This window comes from Entelurus aequoreus, linkage group LG10 (assembly GCF_033978785.1).
Source record: "Entelurus aequoreus isolate RoL-2023_Sb linkage group LG10, RoL_Eaeq_v1.1, whole genome shotgun sequence".
NCBI classification, from domain to species: domain Eukaryota; kingdom Metazoa; phylum Chordata; class Actinopteri; order Syngnathiformes; family Syngnathidae; genus Entelurus; species Entelurus aequoreus.
In genome coordinates this window covers 42,271,974-42,289,008 of record NC_084740.1, presented here as the reverse complement: position 1 = coordinate 42,289,008, position 17,035 = coordinate 42,271,974, and the positions used below count along the sequence as shown (strand labels likewise).

The 17,035-nt window shown below is 33.5% G+C and overlaps 1 protein-coding gene across 1 annotated transcript; it reads right to left on the bottom strand.

Moving 5' to 3' along the window:
- Positions 1–2,042: 2,042 nt before the first annotated feature.
- LOC133658646 (lysophosphatidic acid receptor 6-like) lies at positions 2,043–6,647 on the bottom strand. Its single transcript, XM_062060893.1, has one exon. It carries the CDS (start codon positions 6,344–6,346, stop codon positions 5,282–5,284), a length of 1,065 nt encoding a protein of 354 aa, XP_061916877.1. The 5' UTR covers positions 6,347–6,647; the 3' UTR covers positions 2,043–5,281.
- Between the last annotated feature and the right edge of the window lie 10,388 nt (positions 6,648–17,035).

The following is a 17,035-nucleotide window of genomic DNA, read 5'->3' as shown; positions in this document are numbered from 1 at the left end:
GCCAGGCGATTGATTTTGTTTAATTGGAAGCTGGCTCGTCCCCCATCACACGGCCGATGGATTAGAGAGGTTCTCTACAATCTAAAACTAGAAAAACTTAGGTTTTCGCTAAAAGGCTCGGCTCAAGCGTTTGAAAGCTCATGGAGTCCTTTCTTGCTGTTTGTCAACTCTCTTGATTTATCCCCAGACGCAGATGAGGAATAATCTCCCTTTTTATTTATTATTATTATTTTAATTTAATTGTATTTTATTTTATTTTTATTTTATTTTATCCCTTTCTCTCCTTTCAGCCTGTTTGTCTGTCTCTGGCCTCGTATGTGTGTGTGTATGTGAGGATGTCTGTCTTTGTCGTCTTACTTGTTATATGATTGTGCCATATGTCCCTTGTTGGTGTGACCTGAGTGGGGTGGGAGGGTGGGTGGGGATTTGGGTTTTAAGGGAAAGGGTGTGAAGAATTTTCTGACTTTAAAATTGTACTGTTTCGACTTGCACTTTTTTCTGTATTTGAAAATGCCAATAAAAAAAGTTGGATTAAAAATACTATAACAAATAAGGAACTCTTTTTTTTTTAACAAAAAAGGAACAAAGTTTATTTTGTATTTTTAAATCAAATAAATAAATAAAAGATTCATTAAAAGTTTTTAAAACAAGCTTAAAAATATGAACTAAAAACATATTTATTTTTTATTGTCATTGTTTTAAATATTTAGTTTTTCTAAAATAAAATGTTTTAACCAAAAAATAGGAACAATATATATATTTTTATATTGTTTTTAGATACAATAATTTGATTTTTTTGTTTTTGTTTTTATTTTTCATTATGTAAAAAAAATATAAATATTTTTTCTAAAATAAAATTTTTTTTAAATAAAAAAATAAATAATAAATTATAATATATGTAATGTATATATATATATATATATATATATATATATATATATATATATATATATATATATATATATATATATATATATATATATATATATATATATATATATATATATATAATTTAAATAAAACATGTTTTTTTAACAATAATTAAAAACAATTTTAACATGAATTTGTTGATTTCAAATTTTTAGTAAAATAAAACATAAAAACATTTGAATAAAAAAATAAAGATTACAAGGAACAATATATTCATTTGAGGTTTTTTTTAAAATAAAATAAGTACAACAAATAATCATTTAAAGTATACAATAACAAAGAAGGAAGATTATTTTTTTTTAAATACAAATTTTTTATTTTTTTTAAAAAGGAACAATGTGTACCTTTTTTACGTCAAACAAATATTAAAAAAAGATGAATTCATTTGATAAAAATACAAATAATAAAACAAACCTAACAATATGAACTAAAAACATTGTTTCTTTTGTATTGTCATTGTAATGTTTAAAAAATAAAATACAAATTATTTCTAAAATAAACATTTTTAATAAAAACAATAGGAACAATATATATATATATATATATATATATATATATATATATATATATATATATATATATATATATATATATATATATATATATATATATATATATATAATTTCGTTATTTGTACTGTTTACAATTTGATATAAAAAAACTAAAACATACTTACTGTTTTTAAAAACATTGTTTTTATTTTTAATTATTTAAAATAAATACAAATTTTTTCTAAAAAAAAAAATTTTTAATAAAAAAAAGTACATTTTTCCCATTATATGTAATGTATTATATATGTTTATGTATTATATATGTTTATGTATATATATGTTTATGTATATATATATATATATATATATATATATATATATATATATATATATATATATATATATATATATATATAATTACAATTCAATTAAAAAGAAACATGTTTTTTAAATAATTAACTAAAAAAAACATTTAAAAATGAATTTTTTGATTTCAATTTTTAATAAAGTAAAACAAAAAAATTGGAATAAAAAATAATTACAGGGAACAAAATATTTATTTGATTTATTTTTTTATTAAAATAAGCATAAAACATAATCAGTAAAAAAACACAATAACAAAGAAGAAACATTACAATACAAATACTTTTTTTTTAAACAAAAAACCCCCAATATGTTTATTTTGTATTTTTACATCAAATAAATATTTTAAAAATATTAATTTATTTGAAAAAACACAAATAAAAAAAGAGTTTATTAAATGTTTAATAAACTGCACTGCATATCAGGGCCCACATATTAGAAAGAGCTATTGCAGCGGAGTTTAAAAAATGTGCAACATAATAATAACAATGTCAACAATTATTATTATTATTAAATATATTCCCTACGAACACATATGAATAATAAAAACAGTAGTCATTATTGGCAGGGAAATGTTGCAACGTTAGCAGAAGTGAAACACAAAACTGAATGAACTTTTGAGAAACGCCTTTTTCTCACAAAGTCAAAAGTAAATTGGCTGAAGAGGTTTTTTTCTGCACATAACATTTGAAAACAATAATTATGTTTGTCATTAATGCTGGTGTACTTAATCAAGTGTCAGGATGACATCATCTACTGACAATTCTTGCTGAAACGATCACATTTAAACTCAATTTGACGGTTTTAGACAATGAATGATCAGATACAGTACATACAGTATGTACAGTATTGATCCGCCATACCAACGCTAATGGTCTGCTGTATCCGTATCAGTGCTAAGTAGTTACAGTTTCTCAATAGTAAGTAGTTACTATTCATTAATAGTTACTGATCTTTTGTTGGACTTGACTTCAAAAGACGCCGTAGGTGAAATTTTAACATCTTGTGAGACACTTGAATGAATATATGTGAGCCAAATAATAATAGGTTACTGTATTAGTTTGGAGATATTCAGCACATGATCTTTGAGGTTTGCACGAGCCCTCTTGCCACACAGGAAGTTGGCACTCCCCAGCAACAGTCACACTTCCTTGGTGGTTAGCTTGCATCGCAAACTTCTGTTGTTGCCAACGCCCGATAAACAAAGTCTGGTGCAATGGCTTTATTTGAGACACAGCAATGGTTCAGGGGGGAGCCCTCAGACCTCCAAAGAGGCTCCCCTCGGGTGGAGGAACCGCGGGAGCTATTGCTGCGTTCCATTTACCTGGGAAGTCTGAAGTCGGAGAGTTGCGGTTATGAGGTCGGAAATCAAGATCACAAAAGCTATTTTTGCGCTTGCCTTGTCTGAAAATAAACAATTTACAACGGAAACAGATGCTATTGCTAGCGATGCAGAGCGTGTATACCACACGAAATAACCGTACTTTACATTAACGTTACGTATAAACGTACACCAACATGACTGATTTAGTGGTCAGAAGTGCTAATAACGGATATTATAGAAGCTTAGTTTATTGTTTACATTCTTTGAAGCCAACTCGGAGATGGTGAAAACCCTCCAACTTTCCGAGTAGGAAATCCAACTTCGAGGGCCGTTCCGGTTGAAAACTACAAACATTTGGCAAAGACTTTAGTTCAGTCTGGTTCCCTTCTGGCTCTTACCCGCAATGGCGGTGAATTCCACAAGGGAGGATTCAAGCAAGTCTCGTGTATGCAAAGTGGGAGTTCCCTGAAGGTGGTGTGGCGTTCAACCGCCACAAAGGGTCGGAGAGTTGTCACACCGAGGACTCGTTGTGAAGAACTCTGGCTTTGAACTTTTCGAGTCGGAAATCCAACCTCGAGGGTCGTTACCGTTGGAACTTCCGACTCGGGGCTCAGAAATTTCGACTTCCCAGTACAAATGGAACGCACTAATACACTGTGACCAACACACAAACTACACACGTGCAGCAAAGACTTCAGTTCAGTGGCAAAGACTTCAGTTAAGTCACGTTCCCTTCCGGCAAATTCCACAACGGAAGATTCAAGCATGCCTCATAAATGCAAAGTGAGAGTTCCCTGAAAGTGGTGTGGCGTCGAACCGCCACTAATGGCAAGTGTCGTCACATGAGCACTCGTGAAAAACTTTGGCTTTGAACTTTGAAAAACATTCAGAGTAGGAAATCCGACCTCGAGGAGTGTCCAGTTGAAACTTCAGACTAGGAACTCGGAAATTCCGACTTCCCAGTACAAATGGAACGCACCATTACACTGTGACCAACACACAAACTACACACATGCAGCAAAGACTTCAGTTCAGTGGCAAAGACTTCAGTTCAGTCACGTTCCCTTGAGGCTTTTCATAAATCCAAAATTCCCTGAACGTGGTATGTCGCCAACACCCACAAACTGTCAGAGACTTGTCACACCGAGGACTCGTGAAGAACTTTGGCTTTGAACTTTGAAAAACATTCAGAGTAGGAAATCCGACCTCGAGGAGTGTCCAGTTGAAACTTCCGACTAGGAACTCGGAAATTCAGACTTCCCAGTACAAATGGAACGCACCATTACACTGTGACCAACACACAAACTACACACATGCAGCAAAGACTTCAGTTCAGTGGCAAAGACTTCAGTTTAGTCACGTTCCCTTGAGGCTTTTCATAAATCCAAAATTCCCTGAACGTGGTGTGTCGCCAACACCCACAAACTGTCAGAGACTTGTCACACCAAGGACTCGTGAAGAACTTTGGCTTTGAACTTTGAAAAACATTCAGAGTAGGAAATCCGACCTCGAGGAGTGTCCAGTTGAAATTTCCGACTAGGAACTCGGAAATTCCGACTTCCCAGTACAAATGGAATGCACCATTACACTGTGACCAACACACAAACTACACACATGCAGCAAAGACTTCAGTTCAGTGGCAAAGACTTCAGTTCAGTCACGTTCCCTTGAGGCTTTTTCCTGCAGTAACGGTTAATTCCACAACGGAGGATTCAAGCAGGCTTCGCAAATCCAAAGTTCCCACCAACCGATGAAATCCGACCTCAAGGGGCTTTCCAGTTGAAACTTCCGACTGGGAACTCGGAAATTCCGACTAGACTTCAGTTCAGTCACGTTCCCTTCCGGCTCTTTCCCACAATGACGGTAAATTCCAAAACGGAGGATTCAAGCCAGCCTCGCAAATCATAAGTTGCCACAAATGGTCAGAGAGTTGTGAAGAACTTTGGCTTTGAACTTTGAAAAACATTCAGAGTAGGAAATCCGACCTCAAAGGGTGTCCGGTTGAAACTTCCGACTAGGAACTCGGAAATTCCAACTAGACTTCAGTTCAGTAGCAAAGACTTCAGCCACGTTTCCTTCCGGCTCTTTGTAAATTCCACAACGGAGGATTCAAGCTGGTCTTGAGATCCAAAGTTCCATGAAAGTGGTGTGGCGTCAAACGGTCAGAGAGTTGTCACACTGAAGACTCGTTGTAAAGAACTTTGGCCTTGAGGTTCTTCAGGCTGCACTGCAGGTTGGAGTTGGACTCCGAGCGCAGGTGCTGGCAGAACTCACGCTGGTCCGCCTGAGACTTCTTCTTGAAGGAATTCTGGATGGTCGAGGAGGTGAAGTAGTACACAATGGGGTCGAAGCAGCAGTTGGAGGCGGCGATGCAGAGCGCTATGGGGTAGATGGTGCGCACCACCGACTCCACGAAGCAGCCCTTGAGCGTCTTGGTGCGCACCAGCGAGTAGAAGACCAAGTTGACGTTGTAGGGGATGAAACAGAAGCAGAAGATGGACAGGTGCACGGCGATCATGCGCAGGATCTTGCTCTTGTTCAGCTTGCCGCCGCGACTCAGCTTGTGGGGTCGCCACAGCGTCTGCAGCACCATGATGGAGCAGCACACGTTGAGCAGCAGCGGGATGATGAAGCCCACCGTCACGATGAAGATCACCACCTTGGACAGGTGGACCTTCCACTGGTAGGAGGAGAAGTTCTCAAAGCAGTAGGTGGCGTTGGTGCGGTTCACCTCAGGCGACGTGGTGCCCAACAGGAAGCCGGTGGGCAGGCTGCCCGACAGCACCAGCGCCCACACGGCCACGCACACCATCTTGGCGTTGCGCTTGGTCCGCAGCGTCCTGGAGCGGAAGGGGTACACGATGGCCAGGAAGCGGTCCACGCTGATGCAGGTGAGGAAGAGGATGCTGCCGTACATGTTGGTGTAGAAGAGCGAGACGGACACCTTGCACAGGACCCTGCCGAAGGGCCAGCTGCGGTTGATGAAGTAGAAGACCCTCAGGGGCAGCGTGAAGACGAAGAGCAGGTCGGACAGCACCAGGTTCATCATGTAGGTGGTGGTCTCGTTCCTCAGCTTGAGGGAGCAGGTGAAGATGTAGATGGCGGCCACGTTGGTGACCAGGCCCACCACGAACACCAGGCTGAAGACGCTGCCGTACAGCGGGTACTTGAAGCCGTCGTTCTTGCTGCAGCTCCAGTTGTTGGAGACGTTCTCCAGCGGGAGGCTGCCGTTGGACATGGTGGGAGACAAAGGGGGGGAGGGGGGGTGCACCGCCCTCGCGCTCCCCCGAGGACTCAAAAGGTTTCTCCGGCTGTCTCCAACATGGCTGACGCCCTCAAAGTGTGAGTGACCTCATGGTGAGGAGACCCCCGCCGTCCCTTCCCCCGCCGGCACCCAGGCACTGACCTCCTCCCAAAAGGCAACATGTGATCTTGTCCTCAGGGTCCACTTCCTGTCACCTGACCTCCAAAAGTCGATATTTCTCTTTTCCGCGGAGAATCTCAGTCGGGGAGCCGCCACTTCTCCTTTAGTGCCGCTATCACACACACACACACACTCTCACACACACTTTTGTACTTTGACTCGCAGCTGCAGCAGGGCTGACTCCGCCCTCCGGCCCGCCTCCTGGCCCCTCCCCCCTCCTTTGTCCCCTGGCACAGTTAAAGGAGGCATCAGTGGAAACACTTCAGCTGCCTTCACTGAACACTAAATATGCATGAGCTTTCCTAAATAATGCAGAGCAATCACACTCCAAATACTGGCATCACTTTTGAATTTGTTTGATTTGATCTTATCCCATTTCTGACTGTTGTGTTGCTAACTGAGTCAACTACATTACACAACTTTTTCACCTCTGATAAGATACCAATATTGGCGCCTCGGGTATTGGCTGATATCAATAATGAGGCGATACGATATCAGCGGGAATCATACATACTTTTATCATTTTGGAATGTTTAATGGTCATTTTTTATGTTGAATGATGCAGACACGTTTGTTACTCGATACTTTATATATATATATATATATATATATATATATATATATATATGCAACTGAAATTATTTTTCGAAAAATAAATACTACTTTACTACTGTAACTACTACATTAAATACTGCTGTAAATACATCTCTAACTACTACTGTAAATACTACACTACTGTAATTACTGCTGTAACTACTACTGTAAATACTACTATACTACTGTAAATAATACTCTAACTACTACGGTAAATACTACACTACTGTAATTACTACTGTGAATACTACTCTAACTTCTACTGTAAATAGTATTGTAAATACTAATGTGACTACTACTATAACTACTACTTTAAATACTGCTGTAAATACTACTATACTACTGTAAATACTACTCTACTACTGTAAGTAGTATTGCAAATACTAATGTGACTACTACTACAACTACTACTTTAAATACTACTGTAAATACTACTATACTACTGTAAATACTAATGTGACTACTACTATAACTACTACTGTAAATACTACCCTACTACTATAAATACTACTATGTTACTGTAATTACTACTGTATAACTACTTAAATAGTACTGTATATAGTACTGTAAATACTAATTTGACTACTAATATAACTATTAGTGTAAATACTACCCTACTACTATGAATACTACTATATTACTGTAATTACTACTGTATATAGTACTGTAAATACTAATGTGACTACTAATATAACTATTACTGTAAATACTACCCTACTACTATAAATACTACTATATAACTGTAATTACTACTGTATAACTACTGTAAATAGTACTGTATATAGTACTGTAAATACTAATGTGACTACTACTATAACTACTACTGTAAATACTACCCTACTACAAATACTACTATATTACTGTAATTACAACTGTATAACTACTGTAAATACTAATGTGACTACTAATATAACTATTACTGTAAATACTACCCTACTACTATAAATACTACTATATTACTGTAATTACTACTGTATAACTACTGTAAATAGTACTGTATATAGTACTGTAAATACTAATGTGACTACTACTATAACTACTACTGTAAATACTACCCTACTACTATAAATACTACTACATTACTGTAATTACTACTGTATAACTACTGTAAATAGTACTGTAAATACTAATGTGACTACTACTTTAACTACTACTGTAAATACTACCCTACTACTATAAATACTACTATATTATTGTAATCACTACTGTATATAGTTCTGTAAATACTAATGTGACTACTAATATAACTATTACTGTAAATACTACCCTACTACTATAAATACTACTATATTACTGTAATTACTACTGTATAACTACTGTAAATAGTACTGTAAATACTAATGTGACTACTAATATAACTATTACTGTAAATACTACCCTACTACTATAAATACTACTATATTATTGTAATTACTACTGTATAACTACTGTAAATAGTACTGTATATAGTACTGTAAATACTAATGTGACTACTACTATAACTACTACTGTAAATACTACCCTACTACTATAAATACTACTATATTACTGTAATTACTACTGTATAACTACTGTAAATAGTACTGTATATAGTACTGTAAATACTAATGTGACTACTAATATAACTATTACTGTAAATACTACCCTACTACTATAAATACTACTATATTACTGTAATTACTACTGTAAATACTAATGTGACTACTAATATAACTATTACTGTAAATACTACCCTACTACTATAAATACTACTATATTACTGTAATTACTACTGTCAATAGTACTGTATAAAGTACTGTAAATACTAATGTGACTACTAATGTAAACACTACTGTAAATACTACTGTAATAACTACTATAACCTGTAAATAGCACTGTTACTACTTTAAATACTACTGCAACCACTACTGTAATCGCTACTGTAAATAGTACTGTAACTACTGTAAATAGTGTTGTAAATACTACTGCAACCACTACTGTAAATACTACTGCAACCACTACTGCGATCGCTACTGTAAATAGTACTGTAACTACTGTAAATAGTATTGTAAATACTACTGTAAATAGTACTGTAACTATTGTAAATACTACTGTAATTTCTACTGTAAATAGTCCTGCAACCACTAAGAACCACCAGAAAAAGAAACACTATGTTTTTAAAAAAAACTGTAGCGTTAAATTTTTTTAAATCAAAAATTATTGTGTTAAAAAATAATTTAAAAAATATAATTTTTTTATAAAAATTGTTTTTTATTTTAGAAAAAATATTTGTATTTGATTAAGAAAGAACCAAAACAATTAGTAAAATGATGACTTGTTTATATTGAGAAACATGCCATGTCTAGCTTGTGTGCTTAGCTGTTGTGTAGCTGCTAGCCTAGCATGTTTGTAAGTGATGAAATAGAAGGAAGTGTGCTGATTGGAGGACATTTAAAGGTCATATAACATGTACATTTTTGCTTCATAGTTACAAAGTCTGCCTAGCAACAAGTGATTACGCAATTACAAATGCTACAACTTCCTATATTGGCACCTTTATCCAGATACTCACCAACTGCTGTTGGTGGTACTGTATCGTCCCTGCATTGATATCATCTCAACCACACCAAGTATTTGAAAGCGAAACCGTTTTGTTTTGTTGGCGTGGAAATGAGTCCAAGGGCTGTTTAGTCTGACCCCGCCCCCTGTAGGAAACATCTGTTATTAGGCTGATACGGCACACCCACTGCGATACCAGCACTGTGACAATACATATCTGCTATTTACTGTCCCACAACTTTTATTATCACGCTGTAAAAAGTTGCTTTTCCTGCACCGGAAGAGGGGGGGGGGGGGGGGTGTTGGATATCATTGTTCCCTGTGAGGAACTAATACTGTAAGTGATACTGTAACTACTACTGTAAATAATACTGTAAGTACTACTCCAACTACTACTGCAAATAAAACGGCAAATACTACTTGAACTAATACTGTAAATACTCCTGTAATTACTACTGTAAATACTACTGTAACTAATACTGTAAATACTACTCCAACAACTACTATAAATAGTATTGTAAATACTACTCTAACTAGTACTGTAAATAGCACCATAACTACTGTAAATAGTATTGTAACTACTACTGTAAATAGTACTGCAACTACTGTAAATAGTATTGTAAATACTACTGTAACTAATACTGTAAATACTCCTGTAATTACTACTGTAAATACTACTGTAACTAATACTGTAAATACTACTGTAACTAATACTGTAACTAGTATTGCAAATACAACTCTAAATACTACTGTAACTACTGTAAATACTATAACTAGTACTGTAAATAGCACTGTAACTACTGTAAATAGTATTGTAAATACTACTGTAACTAACACTGTAAATACTCCTGTAATTACTACTGTAAATACTACTCAAACTACTATTGTAAATACTACTGTAACTACTGTAAATAGTATTGTAAATACTACTCTAACTACTACTGTAAATACTACTGTAACTAATGTAATTACTACTGAAAAATACTACTCTAGCTAGTACTGTAAATAGTATTGTAAATACTACTCTAACTACTACTGTAACTAATGTAATTACTAATGTAATTACTACTGTAAATACTACTCTAACTAGTACTGTAAATAGCACTGTAACTACTGTAAATAGTATTGTAAATACTACTGTAACTAATACTGTAAATACTCCTGTAATTACTACAGTAAATACTACTCAAACTACTATTGTAAATACTACTGTAACTACTGTAAATAGTATTGTAAATACTACTCTAACTACTACTGTAAATACTACTGTAACTAATGTAATTACTAATGTAATTACTACTGAAAAATACTACTCTAACTAGTACTGTAAATAGTATTGCAAATACTACTCTAACTACTACTGTAAGTAGCACCGTAACTACTGTAAATAGTATTGTGAATACTACTCTAACTACTACTGTAAATAGCACCGTAACTTCTGTAAATAGTATTGTAAATACTACTCTAACTACTACTGTAAATAGTATTGTAACTACTGTAAATAGTATTGTAAATACTACTCTAACTACTACTGTAAATAGTACTGTAACTACTGTAAATACTACTGTATTTATTACTGTAAATACTACTGCAAGCACTACTGTAAATACTATGCTAGCTACTACTGTAAATACTACTGTAAATAGTACTGCAAATAGTATTGTAAATACTATCCTACTACTGTAAACAGTACTGTAACTACTGTAAATAGTATTGTAAATACTACTCTAACTACTACTGTAAATAGTACTGCAACTACTGTAAATAGTATTGTAAATACTACTGTAACTACTGTAAATCGTGTTGTAAATACTAGTGTATTTAATACTGTAAATACTACTGCAACCACTACTGTAAATACTACGCTAGCTACTACTGTAAATAGTACTTTAAGTAGTATTGTAAATACTATTCTACTACTGTAAATAGTACTTTAAATAGTATTGTAAATACTATTCTACTACTGTAAATAGTACTGTAACTACTGTAAATAGTATTGTATTTACTACTGTAAATACTACTGCAACCACTACTCTAAACTACTACTGTAAAAAGTACTGTAACTACTGTAAATAGTACTGCAAGCACTAGTGTAAATACTTTGTAGTCCAATCCGAGGCAGCACTGAGCTCATAAACAAAAATGTGGTTGTAAAAGTGTGATGTCATCATCAGATGATGATACTGTATCTTATCATGTAAAAATGTGATGTCATCATCAGATGATTATACTGTATCTTATCATGTAATAACTACAATGACTTGATGATTATATGAGCTTTGATCATTTGGACTCAGTCATGATGTAAACATGTCATCTTCTTCAATGGAACTTTATTTTGTTGCAAAATTATTCACTTTACAGTTAACATTACTAAACTATTACTATTACATTTATTATTACTATTACTTAAACTATTACTATGACCTAAACCATTACTATTACCTAAACTATTACTATTATCTAAACTATTACTAGTACCTTTACTATTACTATTACCTTTAATATTACTATTATCTAAACAATTACTATTACCTTTACTATAACTATTACCTTTACTATTACTATTACCTAAACTATTACTACTACCTTCACTATTACTATTATTTAAACTATTACATTTACTATTTCTAGTATCTAAACCATTACTAGTATATGTACTATTATTTAAACTATTACATTTACTATTACTAGTATCTAAACCATTACTAGTATCTTTACTAGTATCTAAACTATTACTTTTACTATTATCTAAACTATTACTATTACCTTTACTATTACTATTATATAAACTACTACTATTACCTTTACTATTACCTAAACTATTACTATTACCTTTACTATTACTGTTATCAAAACTATTACTATTACCTTTACTATTATCTAAACTATTACTATTACCTTTACTATTACTATTATATAAACTACTACTATTGCCTTTACTATTACCTAAACTATTACTATTACCTTTACTATTACTGTTATCTAAACTATTACTATTACCTTTACTATTATCTAAACTATTACCTTTACTATTACTATTATATAAACTACTACTATTACCTTTACTATTACTATTATATAAACTACTACTATTACCTTTACTATTACTATTACCTTTACTATTACTGTTATCTATACTATTACTATTACCTTTACTATTACTATTACCTAAACTTTTAATGGACATGTTAGTGCCTTCATGTGTAAATAATATCTGTTGAAGTAGTTTTAATGGCCATGTTGGTGCCTTCATGTGTAAATAATATCTGTTGAAGTAGTTTTAATGGCCATATTAATGCCTTCATGTGTAAATAATATCTGTTGAAGTAGTTTTAATGGACATGTTAGTGCCTTCATGTGTATAAAATATCTGTTGAAGTAGTTTTAATGGACATGTTAGTGCCTTCATGTGTAAATAATATCTGTTGAAGTAGTTTTAATGGACATGTTAGTGCCTTCATGTGTAAATAATATCTGTTGAAGTAGTTTTAATGGCCATGTTAGTGCCTTCATGTGTAAATAATATCTGTTGAAGTAGTTTTAATGGACATGTTAATGCCTTCATGTGTAAATAATATCTGTTGAAGTAGTTTTAATGGCCATGTTAGTGCCTTCATGTGTAAATAATATCTGTTGAAGTAGTTTTAATGGCCATGTTAGTGCCTTCATGTGTAAATAATATCTGTTGAAGTAGTTTTAATGGCCATGTTAGTGTCTTCATGTGTAAATAATATCTGTTGTAGTCGTTATAATGGACATGTTAGTGCCTTCATGTGTAAATAATATCTGTTGAAGTAGTTTTAATGGACATGTTAGTGCCTTTGTGTGTAAATAATATCTGTTGAAGTAGTTTTAATGGACATGTTAGTGCCTTCGTGTGTAAATAATATCTGTTGAAGTAGTTTTAATGGACATGTTCGTGCCTTCGTGTGTAAATAATATCTGTTGAAGTAGTTTTAATGGACATGTTAGTGCCTTCATGTGTAAATAATATCTGTTGAAGTAGTTGTAATGGCCATGTTAGTGCCTTCATGTGTAAATAATTTCTGTTGAAGTCGTTTTAATGGACATGTTAGTGCCTTCATGTGTAAATAATATCTGTTGAAGTAGTTTTAATGGCCATGTTAGTGTCTTCATGTGTAAATAATATCTGTTGAAGTAGTTTTAATGGCCATGTTAGTGCCTTCATGTGTAAATAATATCTGTTGAAGTCGTTTTAATGGACATGTTAGTGCCTTCATGTGTAAATAATATCTGTTGAAGTCGTTTTAATGGACATGTTAGTGCCTTCATGTGTAAATAATATCTGTTGAAGTAGTTTTAATGGACATGTTAGTGCCTTCATGTGTAAATAATATCTGTTGAAGTAGTTTTAATGGACATGTTAGTGCCTTCGTGTGTAAATAATATCTGTTGAAGTAGTTTTAATGGACATGTTAGTGCCTTCATGTGTAAATAATATCTGTTGAAGTCGTTTTAATGGCCATGTTAGTGCCTTCATGTGTAAATAATATCTGTTGAAGTAGTTTTAATGGCCATGTTAGTGCCTTCATGTGTAAATAATATCTGTTGAAGTAGTTTTAATGGACATGTTAGTGCCTTCATGTGTAAATAATATCTGTTGAAGTAGTTGTAATGGCCATGTTAGTGCCTTCGTGTGTAAATAATTTCTGTTGAAGTCGTTTTAATGGACATGTTAGTGCCTTCATGTGTAAATAATATCTGTTGAAGTAGTTTTAATGGCCATGTTAGTGTCTTCATGTGTAAATAATATCTGTTGAAGTAGTTTTAATGGCCATGTTAGTGCCTTCATGTGTAAATAATATCTGTTGAAGTAGTTTTAATGGGCATGTTAGTGCCTTCATGTGTAAATAATATCTGTTGAAGTAGTTTTAATGGACATGTTAATGCCTTCATGTGTAAATAATATCTGTTGAAGTAGTTTTAATGGACATGTTAGTGCCTTCATGTGTAAATAATATCTGTTGAAGTATTTTTAATGGACATGTTAGTGCCTTCATGTGTAAATAATATCTGTTGAAGTCGTTTTAATGGACATGTTAGTGCCTTCATGTGTAAATAATATCTGTTGAAGTCGTTTTAATGGACATGTTAGTGCCTTCATGTGTAAATAATATCTGTTGAAGTAGTTTTAATGGCCATGTTAGTGCCTTCATGTGTAAATAATATCTGTTGAAGTAGTTTTAATGGGCATGTTAGTGCCTTCATGTGTAAATAATATCTGTTGAAGTAGTTTTAATGGACATGTTAATGCCTTCATGTGTAAATAATATCTGTTGAAGTAGTTTTAATGGACATGTTAGTGCCTTCATGTGTAAATAATATCTGTTGAAGTATTTTTAATGGACATGTTAGTGCCTTCATGTGTAAATAATATCTGTTGAAGTCGTTTTAATGGACATGTTAGTGCCTTCATGTGTAAATAATATCTGTTGAAGTCGTTTTAATGGACATGTTAGTGCCTTCATGTGTAAATAATATCTGTTGAAGTCGTTTTAATGGACATGTTAGTGCCTTCATGTGTAAATAATATCTGTTGAAGTCGTTTTAATGGACATGTTAGTGCCTTCATGTGTAAATAATATCTGTTGAAGTCGTTTTAATGGACATGTTAGTGCCTTCATGTGCAAATCACATCTGTTGAAGTCGTTTTAATGGACATGTTAGTGCTTTCATGTGTAAATAACATCTGTTGAAGTCGTTTAATGGACATGTTAGTGCCTTCATGTGTAAATAATATCTGTGGAAGTAGTTTTAATGGCCATGTTAGTGCCTTCATGTGTAAATAATATCTGTTGAAGTCGTTTTAATGGCCATGTTAGTGCCTTCATGTGTAAATAATATCTGTTGAAGTCGTTTTAATGGACATGTTAGTGCCTTCATGTGTAAATAATATCTGTTGAAGTCGTTTTAATGGACATGTTAGTGCCTTCATGTGTAAATCACATCTGTTGAAGTCGTTTTAATGGACATGTTAGTGCCTTCATGTGTAAATAACATCTGTTGAAGTCGTTTTAATGGACATGTTAGTGCCTTCATGTGTAAATAATATCTGTGGAAGTAGTTTTAATGGCCATGTTAGTGCCTTCATGTGTAAATAATATCTGTTGAAGTCGTTTTAATGGCCATGTTAGTGCCTTCATGTGTAAATAATATCTGTTGAAGTAGTTTTAATGGCCATGTTAGTGCCTTCATGTGTAAATAATATCTGTTGAAGTCGTTTTAATGGCCATGTTAGTGCCTTCATGTGTAAATAATATCTGTTGAAGTCGTTTTAATGGACATGTTAGTGCCTTCATGTGTAAATAATATCTGTTGAAGTCGTTTTAATGGACATGTTAGTGCCTTCATGTGTAAATAATATCTGTTGAAGTAGTTTTAATGGCCATGTTAGTGCCTTCATGTGTAAATAATATCTGTTGAAGTAGTTTTAATGGACATGTTAGTGCCTTCGTGTGTAAATAATATCTGTTGAAGTAGTTTTAATGGACATGTTAGTGCCTTCGTGTGTAAATAATATCTGTTGAAGTAGTTTTAATGGACATGTTCGTGCCTTCGTGTGTAAATAATATCTGTTGAAGTAGTTTTAATGGACATGTTAGTGCCTTCATGTGTAAATAATATCTGTTGAAGTAGTTTTAATGGACATGTTAGTGCCTTCATGTGTCAATAATATCTGTTGAAGTCGTTTTAATGGCCATGTTAGTCCCTTCATGTGTAAATAATATCTGTTGAAGTAGTTTTAATGGCCATGTTGGTGCCTTCATGTGTAAATAATATCTGTTGAAGTCGTTTTAATGGCCATGTTAGTGCCTTCATGTGTAAATAATATCCGTTGAAGTAGTTTTAATGGACATGTTAGTGCCTTCATGTGTAAATAACATCTGTTGAAGTCGTTTTAATGGACATGTTAGTGCCTTCATGTGTAAATAACATTTGTTGAAGTCGTTTTAATGGACATGTTAGTGCCTTCATGTGTAAATAATATCTGTTGAAGTCGTTTTAATGGACATGTTAGTGCCTTCATGTGTAAATAATATCTGTTGAAGTCGTTTTAATGGACATGTTAGTGCCTTCATGTGTAAATAATATCTGTTGAAGTCGTTTTAATGGACATGTTAGTGCCTTCATGTGTAAATAATATCTGTTGAAGTCGTTTTAATGGACATGTTAGTGCTTTCATGTGTAAATCACATCTGTTGAAGTCGTTTTAATGGACATGTTAGTGCCTTCATGTGTAAATAACATCTGTTGAAGTCGTTTTAATGGACATGTTAGTGCCTTCATGTGTAAATAATATCTGTGGAAGTAGTTTTAATGGCCATGTTAGTGCCTTCATGTGTAAATAATATCTGTTGAAGTCGTTTT

Coding starts and splice junctions, on each gene's coding strand:
- LOC133658646 (XM_062060893.1), bottom strand. CDS start 6,346: ATGTCCAACGGCAGCCTCCCGCTGGAGAACGTCTCCAACAACTGGAGC.